Source organism: Haplochromis burtoni, unplaced genomic scaffold (assembly GCF_018398535.1).
Source record: "Haplochromis burtoni strain Fernald_Lab_line unplaced genomic scaffold, NCSU_Asbu1 Contig_3, whole genome shotgun sequence".
Lineage (NCBI taxonomy): Eukaryota > Metazoa > Chordata > Actinopteri > Cichliformes > Cichlidae > Haplochromis > Haplochromis burtoni.
The window spans coordinates 2255229-2269000 of NW_024582364.1; the positions used below are offsets into that span (position 1 = coordinate 2255229).

The 13772-nt window shown below is 39.0% G+C and overlaps 2 protein-coding genes across 5 annotated transcripts in view; both read left to right on the forward strand.

Annotated features, from left to right (window-relative positions):
* Positions 1–3239, forward strand: part of LOC102303477 (laminin subunit alpha-3) — a 61243-nt gene extending 58004 nt beyond the window's left edge. For both annotated transcript variants that reach the window (XM_005912719.3, XM_005912720.3), the window contains one exon: positions 1372–3239. In XM_005912719.3, coding sequence (XP_005912781.1) covers positions 1372–1514 — 143 coding nt within the window. In that variant the 3' untranslated portion in view covers positions 1515–3239. The remainder of the gene's footprint in view (positions 1–1371) is intronic.
* Positions 3240–3832: 593 nt separating this feature from the next.
* Positions 3833–13772, forward strand: part of LOC102304195 (tetratricopeptide repeat protein 39C) — a 21705-nt gene continuing 11765 nt past the window's right edge. Inside the window, exons 1-13 of one of the 3 annotated variants that reach the window (XM_005912722.3) lie at positions 3833–4270; positions 6938–6986; positions 8509–8637; positions 8789–8903; positions 9402–9801; positions 10277–10445; positions 10562–10655; positions 10745–10852; positions 10937–11046; positions 11132–11255; positions 11335–11432; positions 11610–11714; positions 11842–11880. In XM_005912722.3, coding sequence (XP_005912784.1) covers positions 4128–4270; positions 6938–6986; positions 8509–8637; positions 8789–8903; positions 9402–9801; positions 10277–10445; positions 10562–10655; positions 10745–10852; positions 10937–11046; positions 11132–11255; positions 11335–11432; positions 11610–11714; positions 11842–11880 — 1683 coding nt within the window. In that variant the 5' untranslated portion in view covers positions 3833–4127. Of the gene's footprint in view, positions 4271–6937; positions 6987–8508; positions 8638–8788; positions 8904–9401; positions 9806–10276; positions 10446–10561; positions 10656–10744; positions 10853–10936; positions 11047–11131; positions 11256–11334; positions 11433–11609; positions 11715–11841; positions 11881–13772 lie in introns of those variants that run through there. The other 2 variants (XM_014332663.2, XM_042219295.1) reach the window with 2 other exon arrangements.

The window sequence follows — 13772 nt, forward strand, 5'->3', positions numbered from 1 at the left end:
TCTGGTTACTGAAGAAGTCTTTTCAGTACAGAACACTGTCATGTTCAAGAAACCAGTTTGAGATTATTTGGGCTTTGTGACATGTTATGTTATCCTGCTGGAAGCAGCATCAGAAGATGGGTACACTGTGGTCATAAAGAGATGAACATGGTCAGGGGACAATACTCAAGTAGGTTGTGGTGTTTAAATGATACTCAGTTGTTACTAGGGGGGCCAAAGTGTTCTAGAAAAATACCCCCCACACCATTACAACACCATTGCTATTGCCAGAACCGCTGATACAAGACCGGACAGATCCATGTTTTTATATTGTTTATGCCAAATTCTGACCCTAACATCCAAATGCAGTAGCAGTAATCGAGACTCATCAGACAAAGCAACATTTTTCGAATTTTCTATTGTTCAGTTTTAGTGAGTCCATGTGAAGTGTAGCCTTGGTTTCCTGTTCTAAGCAGACTGTAAACCTTCTGTTTCAAGGTTCGACATGCAGTTGTAGCTTCTGCCTTTCAGTGGACAGCCAGTGCAGTTCTTATTGACCTCTGGATATTTTCTCCATTTTGTTTCTCTGTAAACTCTAGAGAGGACTGTGTGAGAAAATCCCAGTAGATCAGCAGTTTCTGAAAAACTCAGATTAGCCCATCTGGCACCAACAACAATGCCATGTTCAAAATCAGTTAAATCACCTTTCTTTGCCATTTTGATCCCAGGATAAATGCTATTTCCTCAGTTCTCAGTCGGAATGCCCCTCAATTTGGATTTTCCACTCAAAAATTTTGGAGCTGACCAACATACCATGAGTTATCCAACATAGCGGCACTGAATGTAAACAGTAGTAAAACTGTAAACTTTTAATTTGTTCTGCCACTGTTGTGTATTTTTAACTCACTAAATAAACCAGATGCAGGGCATAGATCAAGCTCTATCCATAAATGTGTTTTTAAAGCACATAAAAATAAGTATTTTGCTGTAGTATTTTGCTATTTTGCTGCTAGTGATATCTGAATGGCTCTAAAAGTCCTGTTTTTCCTGGCTTTTTCTGGAACTTCCGACATCCAATTTCTGAGATATCTGTAACATCGCAGGTGCTCTTGACCATGTCTACATGTCTAAATGCAATTGAGTTGCTGCCAGCTGATTGGCAGATAGATGGAAGATGTATTTTTGATATGGTAGATATACAAAAAAAGTCATATTGGAGATACAAAACACACCAAGAGATTTGTCAAGACAAATCAAGAGATTTATTGTCTATCCCCTTAATAAAACTTACATCTTTCTATAAAAAACACTTTAGTTATAGTCTTAAGGTTAAAGGTTAAAATAAAATAGACTGAAACAATAAAATCACTCACCTGTCCCTTTCTGCCACAGCGATCTTAATGCAGCAGAGGCTTCCTGTCACATCCTCCTTTGTTGGATGCATCCAGGACATGGGGATCAACGGTGAACTGGTGTCCTTCGAAAGGCCGTCAAGCGTGTTTGGTCCAGTCAACCTCAAGGAGTGTCCAGGCTGAACATAAAGATCTCCTCAAACCATCAGTAAACAAACCCTGGGACCATGTCCACCACCAGCTATGTGCAATCTGTTACTATGACAGAGAATGTGTTAGCATGTAAGAGTGTGTGTGTAAGACGATTGTGTTTCAGCGTGAGCGTGTTGGGATGAATGTACGTGAAAAATAAATATATGAGCAGCGGCTTACAGGTTCATAATGTTTGCTGTTAAGTTAAACATGTCTATATTTATTTAGTGTAAAGTCGCGTATTGCCTCACCAATTACAAATGCATTTTTTGACGGCTGCAATAAACTCTACTTTGTTGGTCTAGTCAGTCTCTACTGACTATCAAATGCTACTGAATATGCTTGTAAGTGGTCAGTGCTGCGTTACAGTCAGCCCAGCACTTTCAGAAAACAAGTATTGCCTTTGGTGCTGCGAAAGAGATCAAGATTATTAACTGATGTACTTTTGGTTTGCTTGTTGGACTCAATAGCTTATACTAAGAAAAATGATGTTTACACCCATGATTCTCAATTCAGTGACATTTCAGGGGTTGCTAAGCTATTCTGTATTCATATCCACATGCCAGCATGCAGAATTCTGCATTTTAACTGGCTTAAGAGACATGGACTCTTTGCACATGTTTTCAAACCACATGTTTTTCGCCCCCAGTGTTGTATTACTGTTCTGATGTGATTTTCCATTTTGCATTCCCTTTGCATGAGAATATGGATGTATATCTTACAGTAGTTACACCAGATAACAGCATGTACTAAATTTTGTTTCTATCAGTTAAATAACCAATATACCTAGATTCCATTAGAATAAGTTTGGTCAGTAGTGTTTGGGACCATTGCAAAAGTAATAACAGAAAAAGTATGTTTAGGTACTTATATTCACAAAAAAGGTGTTTACTTTTCTAAATTGTGCATTTATGCCAGACTTTAAATAACATTATATCTCAATATGATGTAAAATTCATATTAAATTGGACACACTGTACATGCATTCCTGTCTTGTGGCAACTGATTTGTAAGCCATTATGTAACCTGTCTGATTAATATTCTTTATGAATACCTGTCAGTGCCATAAATAAATAATGGACTTTTGATCAAGGAAACAGCTTGGGAACTGTTAACTTCCACTCATTATGGTTCATACTAAACAATTAATGTACATTGCTGTGCAAACGTCTTGAGCCACCCCTCATTTCTTTATATTTTGTTTCCAAGCAGCCAGACTTTCTAGTAGTTTTTTTATATTAAGGGATGAACTGGTGTTGAGTCTACACATAATAGACAACTTAGAAAAGAATCAATCTTAAACTGTAAGTTTAAGCACTTTTGTATCAGCAGCCTGTTGCAAAACTCATTAGAATTATACAAACTCTGGTTTTGCCTTACTGTAGTTCCATGTATGTTTGTACATGTTTCAAAGTCCTATTTCCCTTTTTGTAGCAAAATGTAAAGACCAGAAGGTCCCGTCAAGACCTTTGCACAGTGCGGTGAGTCTATTTCTTTTGTAACTATAGCTCATTTTAATATTAGTAAATTATATAGCATTTAGGAAACTTTGATTCATATGTGATGTGTTAAAATATGAAACACAATAAAATGTGGCCTTTATAAAATTCACATAGTGTTAGAGTAAGAGCTCACACTGAGGTCTTGTCCTCAGTATTGCTTTAGAGGAAATGAGACTTTTTGGGGGGAAGATGTGGTAAAAGTAAGGAAGTTTTCCTGCAAGTATACTTTTAGAAAAGCATTAGGATAGCATAAGATTTGAAAATGTAAAAAAAAAACCTGTTAGGGATATATCTGTTAAACGTGTTAAATAAAATGCAAAGTTGAGAAAATATCCATTATTGCCATTGGTAACCACTGGTAATTAGTCAAAAACGTCAAAAACTGTATGGACTCCTCACCTCTGCGTTTTAGCTAAAGACCACGCCTACTCCTATGCTGCCTTCAGGGTCGTTCTTTTTCCTCAGAAATGACAAATAAATTGCGCAAAGTTACGGTTAGCGCAGAAGATACACCATTGCCTGAGAACATAACGGAAAGGAAACTCTAAAATTGTAGTGTGGCTGCAAATTAAAAATAAATACACAAACAATACATGCGATCTTCCTGATGGGCAAAAATGGAAAGGTCGTAGCATAAGAAACGCAGGAACAGATGTGTTGACAAATAATTTAACACAAACAAAACCTTTTCTGTTTGTGGCTTGTTTCACCGTTTTCACCTCTGTTTGCATTAATGTATTCAATAAGAGGAATAATCTGTTCTTTTTCTTCATCTAGTTCTGTTCTTCTGCTAGAAATCTTTTTTACGATAGCACATGAAGGCAGCACGTTTCCTGGCTCACATGCAAACCAACGGTCAGGAGACAGAATACAGAGTACGGCCGCCCAGCTGGCGGGACACTGGTTAGCTTCACTCTGTGTTGTAACCGGCTAGTTATGTGAAATAGCGGATTGTTATACGAACGTAAATATGCCAGCATTTGCTCCAAACTGCGCCACCGGTTGAGACTTCTCCGAGTGTAAGTAAACTAACCAGCTATACCGCCCTACCTGCCTGTCTCCGGTCGCGTTCAGTTCCTCACCTCCGATATCGGGTGTCTTAATGGCGGACGGAAAGGAACCAGCCCCGGCGAGCGTGGAGGAGGAGACAGACAGTATAAACGACGCAGAGCTGGCGCTGAAGGGAATCAACATGCTGCTCAACAATGGATTCAAAGAGAGCGATGAGCTCTTCAGAACATACAGGTCTGTGTGTGACTTCTCTTCCTGTATGTAAAAAACAAAACAGAGGCGTATGCTTGTGTTAAATGTTATGGCAGGTGTAGCTAATGTTCCCAAACTTGTGATTAACCAATACAATTACAACTGAAGGCATCAAAGCGTGTGGTCTAAGCTTTGAAAAAACAAAAACAGGAAAAAAAAAAAGCCCACCACCCGTGTCACGCTTGTCTGGTGGAGAACCATTTGATCTGATCACAAGCACAATTAGTGCTGTTTAAATACCCTGAGCAAATATCCACAACCACAATATGTGACATGTGTGCACATCATTAGATTTGGTGACTGTCTTCATAAATGTCTAAAAAAACAACGAAGTGCTTGCTTAACAGGTTGCCATTCCTGTTATACCGCTGTCTGGCTTTGAGGTACTTTGTACGCCTTCTTGTGAAATATGTCAACATGGCCCAGCTAGTTCCTCACATCTACAGTTGAGTGACATATTAGAGGAAAACAATAACAGCAATGTGTCCAGATAAGGTAACCAGGTTTCTGAGATGGTCTCTCGTTTGCTGATCCAGAAAGCATACATGAAGAGGCATACATGAAGACTGTCATTAGGTGAGAGTGCAATATTAAAAGATCCATAGCATCACCTGTAGAAGTCTAGGTTTATATATTTTTACACATACCAATTATTGGATGGCTGCAGATGTCTTGCCTTGCTCTGGAAAGCAATGTCTTTGATGTCATTTAGGATCGAAATGCAAGCATTAAACTGGTAAACTATTCTCTTAGTCCAGTAGCACCCATCTCAGCCAAATAATCAGTAGGCATGCGAGAAAACTGCTGCATAACCTTTCTTTTTGCATTTTGTATTCATTAAAAGAGGTTACAAGTTATAAATGTTGGGAATCCCTGCTCCTGAACCGCACACGTCCTTACACATGCTTCAGCCTTTGCTTTCAACTTGAATGCTTATGTCATGAAAGGGCAGCTCCTTTGGTTCCTGACCCCTGGGGAAAGCGTAAATGTCACCTCGTCCGCTAATTGCATTAAGCTCTAGGTGTCATCCTGTTTTGACTGGATCAGCAAAACAATGAAGGGAAGTGAAAAACACAAACACAGCTGTCTGAGAATGAGCTTTTACTGGTAGTATGTACAAGTTTCTGTTAAAGCTCCCCTGGTACTATTACGTTTGTATAGTATGTTGCACTTATGTGTGGAGGTGGTTCCATTATAAATTAAATCCCCATCACAGTTACACAGGGATACCTGTACCAAGTCAATTTTCCACAATTATTTGAAACATTTTGCCGTAATTTGACTGACACGTGGTGCCTCTTGTCTTCAAAGTGAAATATAAGGCTGCTGAAATTCAGTTATCGCACCAAAATGAACACACAGCTACACAGCTACAGATGGAAATCAAAAGGACCTTTGATTTCTGTAAATGATGCAAGTTTTCAGCTACACAGATGCAAGTCTGTGTAGCTCTAAAAGATTATTATTAGTAGCTATAAAATGTGTCAATTGTGACAGGGTATATGTTTTGATTATAGGGTAGAAATTTCTGAATCTCTTAATTCATCAAAGAGAAAGTTAGTTGATAAGTTTTGCATTAGCTGGCTTGTGACAGTTGTAAAGCTGTGTTAATAGTGTGTAACAGTGTATTATGAGCACCTTTGATGCCCTAAGATAATTTCAGATGAAGGGCATCTTAAAGTGTGTTAGTTATGAGGGTGAGGCTAAAAATTGCCAATTGGGGATAGAGGGTAATAGTCAAAGAAAAGAAAGTCTAATCTGAGTTTCTGCATATTTAAAGGCAACAGCATGCAGTCTGCCTTTTGTGGAAAAAATGGATCATTCATGGATTGTTTTTCTGAAGAGCTTAAGTGAATGGTAGTGAGTGGTAGTGCAACAGGATACACCATTGCAACAAGTCAGTTTGTGAAATCTCTTCCCTCCTAGCTACTCCACAATCAGCTATAAGTGGTATATATAAGCGGAAGCATTTAGGAACCAAAGCATTGCAGATGATGTGAAGTTACAGAGTGGGGTCGCTGAGTGCTCATAATGCATTAAAGTGGCCAACACTGCTGACTCAATAACTGCACAGCTCCAAACCTGCTCTGGCATTACTCCCAGCACACAAAAACTGTGTGCTGGGAGCTTCATGGTTTGGGCTTCCATGGCTGACAGCTCCTGTAGGTATAAAATTTGTAGTTGACCCAGTATTATTGTCCATACAGTGTATATGTTTACAGAAATAAAGATTAATATAGTGACGCTGGTCCTATCTAGTAAACTCAATTTGGTTCCTTGATGTAAAACAAAACAAAAAAAACCTCTATTAAATATCTTTAATCTCAGAATTTCTCAGCTGTTTTTTTTATCAAATGTGACTTTTTTTTATTTAGCACTTTAATGTTGGAAAATATCTTGGTTTTTTATTTCATGAATTAATTTTTCATTGTTTTACTTCTGAATATTCTCCTCCTTCCCATTAGTATTTTTCTAACCTACAGTAGTCCTAATACATTGGCATTATTGATGCATGAAACAGGCCACATACTTTTCATTGTTTCTCCAGTGAACTTTACACTGTCAGAGAAAATCACATTATGTGAAAAGACTAACTTCTCTTATATGTTTGGGGTTGTTTTCTTCTTTTTTTTTTTTACTTTCTTTCAGGAACCACAGTCCTTTGATGAGTTTCGGTGCAAGTTTTGTGAGTTTTCTGGTGAGTGGAAAAGCAACTCGCTGCTATTTTGGTTTGTGGCCAAACTTCTCGAAGATTTTTGTAAATGTTGCTTTGGGAGCTTTTGGTTTCTTTGTGAGGCTTATGGAAGTTCCCTTGTGTTCCCTTTAAGTCCTTTTAAGCCAGCTGTTATGTTTTGCGAAGAAATTTCTAAATTATGTTTGATCAGCATTTTTCCCCCCCCCAGCTACAAACGTAGCTGAGTTTGACAGTTTGTTCTAAACTTTGCAAGTTTCTGCTGTCATGATTGGATGGCATCATACACATGCTGGGTCAGCAGTGGGAGGGATGTCACAAAGTACAAATACTTAATTTCTGTACTGTTACTGTACTGTTTTACTGCCTGTATTTAAACACAAGTATCTTTGTTTGATTGTTTTTAGTCACATTTTCAAAACAGGCTCGTTATTTTAGTTTTATTTTTAATGCGTTTGGGAGTTATTCTTTCACATCACTGCTCAGTGTGTATGACATAAATGTCATAGAGATGAAAGATGCAAACAGCATATAATGTATGCATCATTTATAGCATTATACTCTTTTTTTTTTTTTTTTTTTTTGTTTAATGTTACCCATCGAGAATGTAGGGAACAGCTACAAATGGAGTTATTTAATTTAATGTGCTTTTTCTCTGCATGATGATTGCATGTGTTGAAGCACCTATTCCCATCTATTAATATTATTATAATATTTTTTTAACATGACATGAGGCTTATTTATCTTTGCAAAAAGGAGCTGATAGAAGAGCTACTATATACTTTAATATTTTCCACTTCCTGGTCAGCTGGTAACATCTGAAGTACAGTGGTATTTTTTAACAAGTCATTAATGACTCCAGAGGACTTCTGTGAGATTGACCCTTAAAGGGCAAAGATAGAATAAGGTTACACTTGCAGAGCACATCACCATGATGTCTACTCATCTTTTACTGGGAGAAATCAGAGAGCAAAAGCCCTTACGAGTTGCCAGGCACCTCAGCATGTGAAAAATGAAATTCCCAACAAAAGCTTTGACAGTGGAAAAGGACAGCAGTGTTACTGCAGTCCAAGTAACACAGAGATCTTTGTTTCAGTCGAAGCAAAAAAGTTGGCAGCTGGGTTGTAGTGCTAGAATAATTACAGAGTTTCTGGTGTATAATTGTACTTCATTAGTAGCCTGACCAATTAAAAATAATCATTCAGAAGTAACTTTATAAATTAAATGTTTTTTTGTATGTGGCAAAATCCCAGAATTTGGCATTCAATTATTCAATTATCTCTTCATGTTTTTTTGTTTTTTTTAAAAAGGGATTTAGGTTAGCAATAGTGCATATCCTTTATCTTCTACCTGTTTTGTTCATTCATTCATTGTATGTGTAATTTGTACAAAATCTGTCAATTTGGAACAATTAGATTTCGTTTTCTTGTTTCTTTTTCTGACTCCACTGTCGAGTGTTCAGTGTAAGCGATTTTTCTTGAACCACATGTAAGTAATTGATTGCTTTTATCCGGTTTCCCTTTCGCAGAACGCCATGATGACTTTTGAAGAGGAAAAAATGCAAATGGCTTTTGAAGACCTCAAGGCTACAGAGAGACTGTGTGAGAGTGAAAACATGGGTGTCATTGAGACCATTAAAAGCAAGATCAAGCGCAATGTGAGTAAATACTTGATTAAACTGCCTGTATTGTACATCATTATATAGACAAGCATTTCATGTTGGGCCTGTAACGCCCACGTGTGCTTGTTAGCTCTCCTGCATACCTGTCTGTCATCAGCCTGTAAATGTGGGGTGTTTGTGTGGGCAGATGGACTCTCAGAGGTCAGGGGTGGCTGCAGTGGACCGACTCCAGAGGCAGATCATCATTGCAGACTGCCAGGTTTACCTGGCGGTTTTATCTTTTATCAAACAAGAGCTGTCATGTAAGGGAACCTTTGGTATTTGTTGGTTGACAGTGATGCACTCCACACGTATCACGTAGGTAGGTGACAAATTAAAGGAAAAAAAACAAAACTTGTCTTTTATGCCTTGGGAAGCTTTTTTGCTGGTATGGGTCCACTTGTCTCTTTAGAGGGAAGTGTCACTTGAAATCAGTACAAAGCTGTTATGGAATGTTTTTATTGTGATGGAGGTGGTCTCTCCCAGGTAGCCCCTGCTGCAGGGATACAAGGAGTCGCTAGATCTCAATAGCTATGAGAGATTTTGGGCCAGCACTCTTTAGCGCCATCATTGAAACACCACATGACAGAAGAATCTTTTAGAAGAGTGGTTTTAGAGTGCTCTAGCCTTCCTGACATTGGCCTCTGATGGCTATGATAGCTTTTCCTTTAATTTGTCATCCACCTTTTATTTGATGTGTTAAATACAAAGAGGTTATAATAAAGGACTTTTCTCTAATCCGAGCTTCAATCCTCTGACAGCATATATCAAAGGAGGCTGGATCCTCCGTAAAGCTTGGAAGATGTACAACAAATGTTACAATGACATCACACGTCTACAAGAAGGCAGCAGGAGGAGGGGCTCTGAACAGCAAGCGACGCCGTCTTCATCGTCCGGCTCTGCTCTGTCCCACCAGAGTCGCTCTCCCTCACCCGGGTCAAGTCCATCACAGAGGCTAGATGGCATCAGTCCCGAGGCTCTGGATCGGCTGAAAGGTTCAGTCAGTTTTGGTTATGGTCTTTTCCACCTCTGTATATCGATGGTGCCACCGCACCTACTGAAGATCGTCAATCTGCTGGGCTTTCCCGGAGACCGCCATCAGGGCCTGTCAGCACTCACTTACGCCAGTGAAAGTAAGGACATGAAGGCCCCCTTAGCTACGTGAGTGAGTATGTTTGCGTATCTGTATCCTGTTTTGTAACTTAAACAGTTGTGTGCAGTGTAATAAAATAATGAAAGCATCATTTGTAGAGGAAAGAAGGAAACAAAAAAGAGATCCCAGTGTGAACAGCTGTAATAATTGACTGACTCAGGTCCCTGTAGCACAATTTTCCAAATCCTGCTTCATACTGAATCGTTTGAAATTGGTTTTTAGTCCTTGGGTGCCTTGGGAACCATGTTTGTAATCAAGCCTTTAATTAAAATCAAGTGTGTGGGAATTTGGTCATGTCTGCCAAGTTAACAAATCTGTAATATAACCACACTATGCAATATTACTGTAAAATGCTGTGAATCGTATTTCCTCAGTTTTGTAAAAAGCGCAACACATTGTGCTGTTTTTTGTGTGTGTGTCATTATCATAAATTAGAAATTTGCTATATTCCCTCTCATTACAGTCTCTGTGCTTTTCTTGCAGCTTGGCTCTGTTGTGGTACCACACAGTAGTGCAGCCCTTCTTTGCTCTGGATGGCACAGACACACAGTCAGGTCTAATGGAAGCCAAATACATTCTTAAACAAAGAGAGGCTATTTATCCCAACTCCTCCCTCTTTATGTTTTTCAAAGGCAGAGTTCAACGCCTTGAGGTAAAGACATGTGAATACTAAACCTTGTTATCTTTTACCATGTGAAGTAGTCTTCTAACTTGGAGAAGCTCAGTATTGTCTCACTGTAACTCATACTACAAAGTTTCCTTCTGTAGTGCGAGATCAGTAGTGCCTTGACGTCCTTCAGTAGTGCCTTGGATCTGGCCTCTGACCAAAGGGAAATTCAGCACGTTTGTTTATATGAAATAGGTACTGCCTGGCTCTCATATTTCTCTCATATTTCAAATATGCCTCACTCTGTATTAGTATGCAACATCATTTCTGATCGATTTTTTTAGGCTGGTGCAGCATGATCGAACTGAACTACAGAGAAGCCTACAGAGCGTTTGACAGATTGGCGACTGAATCTCGCTGGTCCCAGTGCTATTATGCCTATTTAACTGGAGGTAATTACAGCACCGTAATGCTTTCAGGGTATTTTGTAAGCTCGGTAGTGGATGCTAATCCATATTGTATATTGTGTGGTGCAGTGTGCCAAGGAGCCACTGGTGATCTGGAAGGAGCCGTTGCTGTTTTCAAGGACGTTCAAAAACTTTTCAAACGCAAGAATAATCAGATAGAAATGTTTTCCATGAAAAGGGTGAGTGTGTAACTAGTTTGTTTCCTGTAGGAATATTATGGTGCTAAGAATGCCACTGATGTGAAGATGCACTTTTGTTTTTCAGTCTGAGAAGTTAAAGAGCTCCAGTATATCCAAAGAACTCTGCATCCTATCAGTGATTGAGATTCTGTATCTGTGGAAAGCTCTGCCCAATTGCTCCAATGCCAAGCTGCAGATGATGGCCCAAGGTACTGCATTCCAAACTAATATCTCGCTTGCATTATGTGCACTAATGCAAAGTGTTTGTAATTTTGATCCGTCCTTTAGTGTTACAGGGGATTGACGACGCCTCGTGTGCAGGCCTGAAAAACCTCCTTCTTGGTGCCATAAGCAAATGTCTACATAATACCAAAGATGCCATTCAGGTACTCTTGTGTTAAATTAATTATGCAATTTGCATTTTTGGAAAATTGATGCACAGCATGAAGCACGGCCCTCGCCGGCTGCCTTAAAGGATTGTCAAAGTTTGTCCATGCACTTACACAACACAATAATCAATGTTTGTTTTGGTATCATGACTTTTTTTTTTTTTCTTGAAACAGTATTTCCAGCTGGCTGCAAGGGATGAGGGGGGGCGTCTGAGCAACTCTTATGTGCAGCCCTACTCTTGCTATGAACTGGCCTGTGTGCTGCTGAATTCCCCAGAGGCAAGTTGTGTGTGTGTGTGTGTGTGTGTGTGTGTGTGTGTGAGTGAGATAGTTAAACTGTCTCTCTTGGCCAAGGTCCTGGAGGAGTTACACTATCTAAATATTTATTAAATTTTTTTTTTTCTAGTCTGCGGGGAAGGGCCGAATGCTAATGCTTCAGGCCAAGGTACAGTAATACTCCTTATTTATTCTCTGCCCTGAAAGGAGGTAATATGTCCTGTTTTTCCTGTCTATTTGTTAGCAGTCTAGCTTCCACTGTTTTTAAGATATCATTGTGGCGGGGTGTGGCCTGCGGAGACGTGCAGGCCACACATCCGCAATCATGCACCGCAGACTTAAAAATGTTGTACTGGGTCCTGTGGTTGGAGAGGTGGTGTTGATGTGAGTACAGCTGGCAGCGGGAGAGCTGCGGCCATTGTGTGTAAATGGTGTGCCTCAATAAAAGATGTTGAAAAGTAGTAAAATGCCATCGGGTCTGCTGTGGTCGTTTACGATCATTTTTAAGTTTTGTGTGATGGCAGTTACCAACAGCTCGAGCGGATTTAATTTGGTGAAAATCTGGTTAAGATTAAGGTCGCACCATATGTGAAAATCAGTACAAAGTTTATATTAGCCATAACTTTTTATTGATCGTCTTCAAACTTCACAACAACATACTGGGCATTGGAGGACATGAGCACCCATGTAGGCTAAGCATTTCACCTTGACCGTCATTATTAGCGCCCAAGGTGAAAAAGCTGGTCTTGCAAAACATTTTAAGAAACCATATCGAGTATAATATGTCATATGAAAGGTCATGAAGAGAGCTTGTGATGTCACAGTGATGCCGTAACAGGCTGACATCCTCATATTGTAATAAAAACAGGCTGATGTCAGCATATTTTATTAATTTTAGTGTAGCCCGTGGTCTTTGGGGCGAGTCGCACTATGAGTGATCTTGTTACTACTGGAAGTAGTTGGTAACAAGTCCTGTCTTATTTGATTAATTAAAAGCAATTAGTAGTGTTTAGATTCTGTCTTATTTTTGCTGCGGGTCAAAGCTTTCTTTATAAAACTGATCAGGATCTTTTCATTCTGACTCATCGCTCTAAATCAGATTAAGACACCCACTGTCTGATCAGGTGACAGGATGTCTATTGGAGTGCCAGTGCTGCTTGAACTTAGTGAGCTGAGTATACTGGCTTTGCATTGACCTAAAGTTTGCCAACACTGTAGCCAAGCCTCTGTATAAGGAATGGATTTAAAATGAAAACGACGAAATTTGAATGAAAACAACAGAATTTGAAAGAAAAGAACAGAATTTGATCGAAAACAACAGAATTTGAACAAAAATAACGGAATTTGAATGAACACAACGGAATTAGAATGAACAGACCAGAATTTGAATCAAAACAATGGAATTTGAATGAAAACAACAGAATTAGAATGTACAGAACAGAGTTTGAATGAAAGCAACAGAATTCTAAAACAAACAACGGAATTTGAATGAAAACAGAATTAGAATGAACAGAACAGAATTTGAATCAAAACAATGAATTAATGACCCATGAATTCTAAAACAAACAATAGAATTTGAATAAAAAGAGTAGAATTAGAATGAAAACAACGGAATTTCAATGAAATGAACGGAATTAGAATGAAATGAATAGAATTTGAATGAAAACAACGAAATTGGAATGAACAGACCAGAATATGAATCAAAACAATGGAATTAGAATGAAAACAACGGAATTTGAATGAAAACAACGGAAGTTTAAAACAAACAACAGAATTAGAATGAAAACAACGGTTTAGAAAACTCAGAGTGAAAAACGATACTCAGGGTTGAGTAACCCCGAACTGTCCAACTCGGAATATTCGGTTTCAGAAAGGCTCATAACAAGTAGTTCAGTCAACGCGGAGTTGCTTTAACCCCAAGTAAAACGCGCGCACGAGGATACATAAAGCCCTGATTAGTGGAGCACAGATTAAGCGAGTCACCATGGAGACGGAGGGAAAGAAGGCGCGGTCAATGTATTTTACAGCGCTTGAGGCCGAAATTCTGATGGCAGCATATGC